The 11,352-nt window shown below is 33.7% G+C and overlaps 1 protein-coding gene across 5 annotated transcripts in view; it reads left to right on the top strand.

Moving 5' to 3' along the window:
• Nucleotides 1-8,051, top strand: part of CADM2 (cell adhesion molecule 2) — a 1,278,284-nt gene extending 1,270,233 nt beyond the window's left edge. For all 5 annotated transcript variants that reach the window (XM_061432079.1, XM_061432159.1, XM_061431815.1 and 2 more), the window contains one exon: nucleotides 438-8,051. In XM_061432079.1, the coding sequence (XP_061288063.1) occupies nucleotides 438-556 (119 nt within the window). In that variant the 3' untranslated portion in view covers nucleotides 557-8,051. The remainder of the gene's footprint in view (nucleotides 1-437) is intronic.
• The last annotated feature ends 3,301 nt before the right edge of the window (nucleotides 8,052-11,352 follow it).

Genomic DNA, 11,352 nt, shown 5'->3' on the forward strand with positions numbered 1-11,352 from the left:
AAAATATGTGATTTTTTTGCAATGGGTTAGGTAGAAAACTATTGGTATAATCTACTTCTAAATGGAGTTACCAAAATGAATGCTGACACATTTGATGTGATCATTATCAACATCTGAACAAAGGGCCCTGATTGCTACAGATGAGTGGATCACATGGTCTGTAGCCATCATTAAATAAATCAAAGTATTCATTACCCATGCCAGTTTGGCAGTTGCCTCTAGTTAACCTGCACACAGCTTCATCTGCAACATATACCTGAAAACTGAAATAAAGTATACAACTTTAGAAGGGTGAATTGTATGGTTTCTTACACCTCAGAATATGTTTCAACATATAAGAAATCTGGCTTAAGTTTCTTCCTAAATGAATGTGACTTTAACAGTGGTTGTTTTACCACTCTGACAAAACTAACATGGTTTTCTTCCAACACCCACAGGAACATATTTAACAAATGAAGCTAAAGGAGCTGAAGATGCACCAGATGCTGACACAGCCATTATCAATGCTGAGGGCAGCCAAGTCAATGCTGAAGAAAAAAAAGAATATTTCATTTAAAATGCAGGCCAAGATTCTGAATTTTATGTACCAGGCTGGCTGCTGGAGAAAACTGGCTATCATCTTTCAGAATTCATTTCTACCATCTTCTGCTACCTTTATTAACTTCCATACTGTACTGCTATCCGTAGCCAGTGTATGCCAACAATCAGCTGTCGAAAGCATCACCCTTTAATTACCGTACCATCCATAATGCAGGACATTTATTACCGCGTAAATTCCACACCATTGCTCTTTTAACATTACAGTGCTTGAATATACAGCCTTAACAATGTTAATCATCTCCTTGGATCATGATATTGAATTGTTTTTGTACATTGAAAAAAAAAAAGTGTGCAGAGCTTCCCCCACCCCCTCATTTTTGGCTCCCTTTAAATCAAAGACCTTGTAAATCTGCCACTGGACAGCTTTCACAAGGAACAGGATTAGGTACAGACCTAACATGCTTAAGTTCAATTCGGATGTTAATGGTTTATGATGTTTTCTACATGTCTATCTTCAAAGGCATGTTTTGGAAGCATATGCCCTAAAAAACACAAACTGAAATAAACTATTGAAGAATAGATTCTGGAATATTTGAGATTATACTGATAAAGCTGTATCAATTTGCTATTTAAAAATATAGTATTTGATACAGGAGCCATGAATATGGATTACAGTCATGACATGCAGTCTTATATAATTATGTAGATCCCACCATTAGCTTATTTTAGCTTCATCTACCAATAAATTGTTACAAACATTTTACCATTTTGGGAATCACAAAGACTTCATTCATTTCTCTAATTTGATTCTGTAATTTATTTGCTCCATACTCACCTGCCTAAACAAAATTGAAATATCCATAGGGCACAATTTTGAAACATTTTAGTATCTGTATATAGTGCATATAATAAATCCAATTAAACATTATTTGATACATATTTAACTTTTTTGGCTGTAGGTAATCAGTCATGAGTAAGCATTTTCTAATGTCCATTATATCCCTTTAGATATTACTTAAACCAATATTATAAGTAGATAACATGTATTAGTATTTTTGTCTGTATGTCCTAGCACTGTTCAACAACAAATTTTTCTAGTTCTTGTTAATTTTTGTTATACAATGGAAGCACAATGTTATAAGGAAAGGTAATTTTAAGCTAACAACCAGTGCACAGCCTCAGGTTTTAAATTACAACCACAGTTGAATAATAATCTAAAAATAAACTCTTAGTTTGCTAAAAATTTACAAATTTTAATTTGGCAGTTCCAGAGCTGCTTACCTATGTTGGTTTGCCAAAAAAGATGTTTGAGATATGTTTTCTGTATAAATGAACTAATTCTTTATATTAAATTCCTGTCTATGCATTTTGTGAGGTATAAACATATGAAACAGTGAGTGATAGAGAATTTCTGCCATAATTTTAACTCCAAGGTGAAAGTCTCTTTCTCTGGATTATTTCTGAAATTTCGATGTATTTAACCATTAAGAAATGCTGTATTCTTAAATATGACACAGAGTCAATCTGAAGTCATATTATTTCTCCTAGTAAAAAAAATACTGCTAGATTAGTTGTCATTAGATTTATTGATACTCTATGCTAAAGATTAAAAATCCAGTTAGATAAAAATTATTTTCCCATTGACAAGAATTGCACCCTTAGGAAGAAAAAGAATATGACAATATGGTAGCTATACTTGTGATGTCTGAAAGCATGATGGCCTATGGTTTTAAGAATAATATCTTGGAATTTATTTTTGGGAAATGAGAATGGTTGAGTATGACATCATGTATTAATATCAAATGAAAGACAAGGGTGCTGTATCTTAGATTATTTATCAGAAAAGTATAAATCTTTTAAGGATAACATTAGACTCTTAATTTTTTTTTGATTGTTGAAGCATTTATCTTGTTGATTTCTTACAAAAGAAAAAGGACGATGTCAGTTAAGCAGCACTTTTTCAGAATATACAGAACATAAATAATATGATGTGGTTGAGTGTTAACATAATAAATCATATACAGTATGACAATTTTAAGGAAATAAGTCTGCATTGATGTGATTGCATGCTTGTTTTTACAGTTCACTCCATACCATCTGTGGAAAAAATGCAATAATATGTTAATATAGTATGGTAGTTTGAGAGAACCAGGTAGGTGCTACTAGACACATTGAAACTAGAATAGGTTTATAAACTGTTCATATCTTTCAATGCATAATCTTTAGAAAGACTCCACAAAGCAAAATTCATTCTGTTAGCACAAAATGGAAAGGTTCTTATTACAGAAGTAAGTTGTATAAACTGCATCATCAATTACTATTTAAAGCCTAATTTCAGGATGCATTTACAAAATTGCTACTCTCCATTGATGCTGTATTTACATCCCTCTTCATTTCATCTGTATTCTACTTGGCTCCAACTGCTAAACTGTTGCCTAAATAACTCAATCATTATTTATAGCACTATAAAATTAGAAATCCAAAATTGGTTACAATTCAAGACTTCGACTCTTTTAACCCTTGACAGTAATATAAAAACTCATTGGAAGCCTTTAAAAGAAACTAACTTGTGTATTATGATTTGTGAGCTCTAATCAAATATTTTGACAGTTAAAATAGATATGAATTAGATATCATTTCAGTTACTGAAAGTAAATAGCATTGGAGTTATATTTTCCTATCTTAAAAAATTATTTGATTTCCACCAATGAAAGAAATTGTAAAAATTATGTTCATTTCTATAAAAATCAGAAAAAATGAAATAAATATATAAATGAACCATTTCAATTGCCATGACTGAAATGTGCACATTTTATGCCCAGAGAGCCAAATTCGGTCATTGCTTAGTAAGCACCATAGCCACAGAATGTAATGAAAGGAGTGCGCACAGACACACACCCCAGTAGAATATGGAACATTATTATTTACCAAAAGTAGCTATTCTCTGCCAGTGTACTGTTTACAGTGTAAATTGTCCTCCATCAAAAAAGTGTAAACAGCATTCTTTTTTTTTGTTTGTTTCCATATTTGAATGTCCTAGATAAAACAATTATCAAAATTAGGGAGGAAAGGAAACTTTATGAGTGCAAGAGCAAAGATAGAGAGCATGAACAGAATAGTGTGTGTATGTGTGTGTGTGTGTGTGTGTGTATGAGAGAGAGATTTCAACTTGTTTTCTTTTACCAGAGAATCCAAGAAGCAGTTTAAGGAACCTGATATTGAAGTTTAATCTAGAAACTGGATGATCTCTTGTTGATTCAAGATGCTTAATCTTGCATTGAAACCCCACAATTAAAGAAACAAATAGAGAAAGAAAACTAACTTTCCTAAATATGGCAAAGAAGCTAACACCTCATTTATTTTTATTTCTTTGTAAAAATATAAATATCTCAATTAAAAGGACAGGCTCACTTGTAATTATGTACTCATGATTGTAATGGCATTGAGACTCCATATAGGCCCATGTACAGCAGCTGTTTGATGGTGATGGTTCTTCCATGTAACATAGCAGTTATCGTGTAATTTAGTGCCACTTATTGCAAAGTGTTACCAAGGGGAACATCTAAAATACTTTTTTTGGATATAAGGATAATTGAATTATAAATGTGAAATTTCATGTTACTTTTTTTAAATGTGGAGAAACTGCAAAACCTCATATCTTACTGCAAATTCCCCATCACATTGCTAATTACTTAGTGCCCTCTAAAAATGCCCACTGTAATCCCCCTTTGCAAATGGTGGTCTGTGATGAATATACAAAACAAAGCAAACAGAAAACAACTGGCAACTACAGAAGAAATAAATAAAACACCTAATGAGAATTACGGAGTAATGCTTTTTATTAAGTGGCACAAAGTACACACTAAAAACTATGCAAATATAGGTAACTACAGTGTACGTACATGTAAGTATCTTGTACTTGCTGTGTATGGATGTTGGAAACCCATGTAATTATAATATGCATTTTGAATATTGGGAAAGAGGAAATCTTAGTGTAGATAATAGAACTTGTTTTGAAATATACACTGGCAATATTGAAATACACTCAGTGCAATATCTGCAATTCTATTGCTGGATACTTAATGCAAAGGGATTTTAAAGAATTTTTCAACAAGATCTAAGAGGTTGCTAATCTTCACCTCATTAGTTAAAACTACAACTGATATAACAACACGTTAAGTTTTTCTTGCTTAATCATTAACATTGCACAATATAATTATCTGGCCTAGTTTTTAGTGTTACTGGAGAGAAAGAAATAACCTGAGTTTTCAACTTTGATTCAGAGCTAATTGAATTTGGAGTTCTTATACTTTCTTTGAGTGTATGTGTGTTTTAAATGGGTTGTGGGACTTTTATTACAAGTACAAATCTACTCAAAGAATATAGGTTACCTTTAATAGTTAGAATCACTATATCTTAATGGAAATTTCTTATGTATTTTATTTTTCAATTCATTCTTCTCTTTCTCTCTCTATTTCAATCCAAACATGCCCTTTGCACTTCACTTATACCCTTCCAAAGGCAATGGATTGAAGGTAGCAAGATTATAAAGAGAGCTAAAGGGGACAACATGTAAAAATGGGTTCTAAACTCATCAGCATTTTTACGTATTGAGATTATTAATATTGAATGCAATAGTTATTGGATAGAGCTGGTAAATTCTCTGCCATGCATACTTACAATAATCCTTCTACCTCTCACTTTTAACATGGGCTATGATACTTCGATATAAATAGAAGAAATAATTATTTACAAGATATCCCAGGAAGCACTCTTTTGGGACTATCCTAACAGTCCACTCCCCACCCCCTGGGACATCTCAAAAGCCAACTTTACTTTTAGTGTAACTCAGTGGCGTATGGATCTGCATTTGTTTTCCCTTTTCTGTCATTAACTTTTCCTATAAGCAAACTATAATAACTTTAAAAGGATAGTTCCTCTCATTCCTATTTAATATTTCAATGTGATATAATTGTGCTGATTAAAAAAACCAAGTGGCAACACTTTGCAATCCAACTTGACATTTCATTTACTATTTAGGGTGAAACAATTTCTTATAAGTTAATACTATGCTTTTAAGTAAAAATCATATATGTAATTTTATTTTCGCAAGAAGTGTTATTGTGTAAGATAAATATTTAAGTATTTAAAATGGCCTCCTTATTAACAAATAATCCCAGAATAATGAATGCAAAGTATTGCCACAAAGACCCACTTTATTTTGTCTACATAGAAATAATATGAATTCTTCAAATCATATAATTTAATTATTCTGAAAGGAAATGGCATTTTAAAAGCAGATTTTTCTTTAGGAAAAAAATGATACAAAAATAATCTCAAAGTATGATGCTTAAAGTAAGATTTTTCTATGTTATGTGGTTATGTTATAGATAATATTTGCTGTATTTTCTACCATCATATATATATATATATGTAAACATATATATATATATATATTTCACAAGAAATGTATGGTTCTTTTGGAGAGAATGGGCCCAAATGTGAAAACGATGTAAAGCAAAACCACTATTTTCCCCTATGAATATACTGTATATTTCAAAAGAGGAAACTTAAAAGATATTTGAAGATTGCAGGGGCAAAAGAAAAACGTACCAGGGCTCAGCACTTAAGCACTTTTCCCACATCCAGGGTCGGAACAGCAGTGATTCCTACATGAACTTTTAAGTGCGGTATGAAATGCCACATTACACTTATCTTACACACAGTACTGTCAAACCTCAAATGTTTTCTTTCTTCAGATACTTTTCCTTGTACATGAAACTAGTAGACACTTTCTCTTTATATTTGCTGATAGTGAAAGTTATATGCAATAAAATATTTGGTGGTTGAAAGTAGTGTTCACCAGTTGGTTAAAAAAACCATGAAATGTAAACTGAATTGTTATCTCTTTATCCTTTTTGCTTTTCTCTGTGTTTCTAATGTATGGAATGAGTCTCATAAATAGAAAGAAAAATAAGTTAGAAAATTTTCAAAACTAGTACTCTTTCTCCTTACAAGTGTATAAAACTAATCTCTTTATGAATTTATTTAACTGTACCTGCTGTACTTGTTGTAGATTCAATGATGGAGTTAAGTAGTAACCCAAGGGTTTATGAGTTCGGGATTACTGACATGTTTTTTTTTCATACTCTGTTCACATCAATATTTGTGAATTGTTTGTTTAGCTTTTCATTCAACCAAAAAATATTCCCTCAACAAAGCTCCATTTTTATCATAAATATTTCAACATAACTAACATCAGAACAAGTCTGCCATGTTAAAAAGAATTTAAAGACTTATCTCTGAAAATGGTACCCAGAAATGCGGGTGTTCCCAGTAACATAGCTTCAAAAATAAAATGTTCTATTTATGTGACATGAAATTCATAGCTTTTGGAAGGGTATATTTATGACAGCATAAAAATAAATTCTGTGCTGTAAAGAAGATGCACTGAAATAAAACATATTGCACAGAAGATAGAGAAACACAATTATTGAATCTACTGTTATCATTAACATTTTCAAAAACCAAAATGCATATTGTAATGTTAGGTACATGACACTTGCATGTTGATATGCCTATATACTTACAAGTATTCAATGTGTACTTAGTGGCGCTTAAAATATGTCATGTACTACTCTTATAAACATTCTTACAGGGTTCCCATTTGCACCTCATCTTTCAGTAAAGTCTTGTCAGAAAAAAATTGTCTGATACATATGGAAAAATAAAATTTGAATTTTAGCTATCTGTTGGACATTACTGAATTGTCTATTCATTTAGTTCATTTTCTTAGGCTTGTTAACAGAAAGGTAGAAATTTCTTTTATCCCACTGACAGATTATAAAATATACCATGAAACATATTTCTTTATGCCAATACATTATTTTGCATAACTTTTTTCAACTGCATACATTATCCATTCATTTTATACTTCCTCAGTGATGCCCATTTTCTTTGTAAGTTTCTAAATGGAAGTTTTAAAAAGTTAAGCAGTAGTAAAATAAATGTTATATTATTTGTACAACATATAATTGTTACTCTTTGGAATGTGTGAACCTTGTAACATGCTGACTAAGGGTTAAAAAAATGTTGCCGAGTTAAGGAAATTTGCTTGAGATTGCCAACATTCCAAAATTCTGTAAAGATAATTTTACAATCACTTCCATGTGTTTACTAATGTTGACTAGGAACAGAAGCAAAAATACTTACACCCTTTTAATTTTCACACTCTAACCAGTATTATATATTTCAACTACCTAAGATAATGCAATTAATAACATATTCATCTTAAGCTTATGCCAATAAGAATTTGAGATAAGCTTTTAAATTTATGGAGGATTTTCTTTGTGTCTTTGGAAGTTCACTTACCATAAGGTATTTTATAATCTACTTTAAATAACAGATTTTGTTATACAGGGTAAGCCAAAGGCTGTACAAGAATTAGTGTCTGGGTCTGATATTTGTGTTAGACCATGAAATATTCCATTAAAATTTATCTGTAAATACAAGGCAAGATTTTGTATCTGGTTTATTTTATGAAATAACATTTACTTATTTTAATTAATTTTTCCTAGCAAAAGAAGCCCTGTGATACATGTTAGCAAATTTGATACTGTGTGTAAAAGCACGTTCAGCACCACAAGAAAATGACATCTGAAATAGTACATTCATAGACACAATTCTTTATTTCTTTTAAAGTTACCAAAAATGCCCACTTTTCTTCAGCTCTACCACCAAATACATATATGACATCCACATTTCCAGATAAATCAATTCCATCAGTTTTCATAATAGCAAGTGTTATTTCAGTCAAAATATTCTTTGGTATTTTTTAAATCAAGGGGACATACTAAAAAACTTTAATTAATAATTTCAAGGCAATTTTAGGCTTTGAAAGGGATTTTCATAATGTGATAATCCCAGGATGATGCTAAAAATAAGTGTACATTCTATTAAAACAAGAATTTCCAGGAAATAGTTTTAAAAGGTTTTTAAACCATACTGTTTGGTGAAATTTAATAATTAAATTTTCCTTCCAAGTGATGACCACATTCTTTGCTTTGGTATTGCTATGTTGGAGGAAGAAGTGGGAGAATTCTAATCAAAAAAGTAATTATAAATGGTCTTATGACTTAATCAAACTGAAAAACAAGTAGCCTATTTTTTAACCGTTGTTCATAGTCTCAAATTCAATGGGTATTTCTATGGAGATTTTCTATTTGACTTTTTAATAGGTCTGATTAATATTAAATCTTTACTCTGCTAGAAAATTTAAGAAATTAACTCATCTTCTGAAGAGTGTCTGTAAGAAATGACCAGGGTTAACACATTATTAAAAGACCTAAAAACATGTGTCCTGCACATACTTTTAATACTTTAATTCATTTTGTTTTTACTAAACTGGATCCTTACACAGATGGAGGGTGCCTATAATATGAACACATGGCAGATTTATGGAATACATATTCAGGTAGATTCGAGTTGGTATACAATAATAATGTAGTGCAGGTTTTTTTAAACTAATATGATATTTCTGGAAAGCAACATAATATTCCTGAAATGTGGTAATCATTCACTCTACTATTTGAAAATATATTTAGTAAAATGGGTGTAACATGAATATATGAGAGTATATCAGGAAATTAATTTATTTCAATGTGTTTGGAGAAAAAAATAATTAGAAGTCAACTGGAAAATTTCTAAAGGTAAGGTTTGTGCATTTGGTAATATTACCAAATGAGAATATGCCCTAATACCCTTCTGCCAGAGATCAGAAATTTCCTGAAAAGGGATCGCAAAGAGTCAGCAATCTCATAAACTCCTCAGCTCAATGACAAGGTGTTTTGGAGATCTAAGGACTCCTATTTTAACTACATAATCCACCAATGACCTCTTCATTTGCTTCAAAGTCTTCCCAGGTGGCTCAGTTGTAAAGAATCCATCTGCTGTTGTAGGAGATACAGGAGATGGATGGTTTGCTCCCTGGCTTGGGAAGATCCCCTGTAGGAGGAAATGGCAACTCACTCTATATTCTTGCTTGGAAAATCTCATGGACCGAGAAGCCTGGTGGGCTACAGACCACGGGGTTACAAAGAGTCAGACATGATTAAGTGACTGAGCACACACGCAAGCATATCAAAGTTGCACCTCTTGCTATAAATTATTCATTCTTGTGCTTCAGACTATTTCCTGCTCTTAAGCACCAAATAACACATATATTGTCTCGTGTGACACTGAAGTATCTTCTATGCCCTGTAAGTAGATAGAAGGCCTTAGTATTTTTAATCATATTTTGCTTACAGATTTTTCTGCTAATCTGGTGGAGTCATGTAAAATCAGGCATACACAGAGTATTTTGTATAGAGTTTAGGGAACATTTTAAGTCTAACTGTAGTAGAGCCTGGCCAATCACAGTCCTTAGCATGAGGCGATTGTTGTGCATGTTTGCTTCATGCCTTCTTATCAAGCAAAGGTTATAGGGACCATTAGTGCTTCTGTTCAGCCATTGGTCAGCGCTGCTGTGGGCTTCTCCCCCAAGCGACCTTCAGTGAACAACCTTCAGTGAGGGCATTCAGAGAAATGTTGGCAAAGTGGTGGTCATCAGGCTGAGAGTGAGTTAAGAGGCAGATCCCGACCTTCTCCCAAGGCCCTTTACCTCATCTGGCCTTGGGGCCAGAAGGTGACCTGGGAGGCCCAGGGAACAGGCTGTGCAGGGATCTAGGGCCACACACTGGACAGGACCAGGCCTTGAAGCAGCTGTGAACCTCTCCCCTACCCTCACCTCTGCAACCTGATAGTTGCAGCCTGTGAGACCTGGCTCCCTCCCTGCCCACCATTTGGGCCACCTGAGGAGCCTGAGGGTTGGCACCTGGTTCCCTCAGCCATGACAGCTGAGCAGGGTCTGGGGACCTGGCCCTGAGGAAGCCACCAACTGAGCTCTGCCTCCTCTTAGCCAGGACTGGGACCTTGGAAGGGAAAGTTTGTGCCTTCAGACCTTGCTCTTCTTTCTTGTTGAAACAGATGATAACATTCCTTTGATAAGAGATTTGCAAGAATATCATTACTTGACCTTTTTCTTGAGAGTCCACATGTCTCCTTTTAGCCCTGAAATTAGCTCATGAAAGAGGCTATCAGAAGTCATCAGTTAAGTTCAGTTCAGTCGCTCAGTCGTGTCTGACTTTTGCAACCCCATGGACTGCAGCAGGCCAGGCCTCCCTGTCCATCGCCAACTGCCAGAGTTTACTCAAACCCATGTCCATTGAGTCAGTGATGCCATTCACCCATCTCATCCTCTATTGTCCCCTTATCCTCCTGCCTTCAATCTTTCCCAGCATCAAGGTCTTTTCTAATGAGTCAGTTCTTCGCATCAGGTCGCCAAAGTGTTGGAGTTTCAGCCTCAGCATCAGTCCTTCCAATGAATACTCAGGACTGATTTCCTTTAGGACGTACTGGTTGGATCTCCTAGCTGTCCAAGGGACTCTCAAGAGTCTTCTCCAACACGACAGTTCAAAAGCATCAATTCTTTGGTACTCAGCTTTCTTTACAGTCCAACTCTGACATCTATACATGACTACTGGAAAAACCATAGCTTTGACTAGATGGACCTTTGTTGGCAAAGTAATGTCTCTGCTTTTTAATTTGCTGTCTAGATTGGTCATAACTTTTCTTCCAAGGAGCAAGGGTCTTTTAATTTCATGGCTGCAGTCACCATCTGCAGTGATTTTGGAGCCCAAAAAGAAGTCATTGTGGTGATTTAGTTGCTATGTCATGTCCAATTCTTTTGTGACTCCACATACCGTAGCCCGCCAG

The sequence above is a fragment of the Bos javanicus genome, chromosome 1 (genome assembly GCF_032452875.1).
Source record: "Bos javanicus breed banteng chromosome 1, ARS-OSU_banteng_1.0, whole genome shotgun sequence".
NCBI classification, from domain to species: Eukaryota; Metazoa; Chordata; class Mammalia; order Artiodactyla; family Bovidae; genus Bos; species Bos javanicus.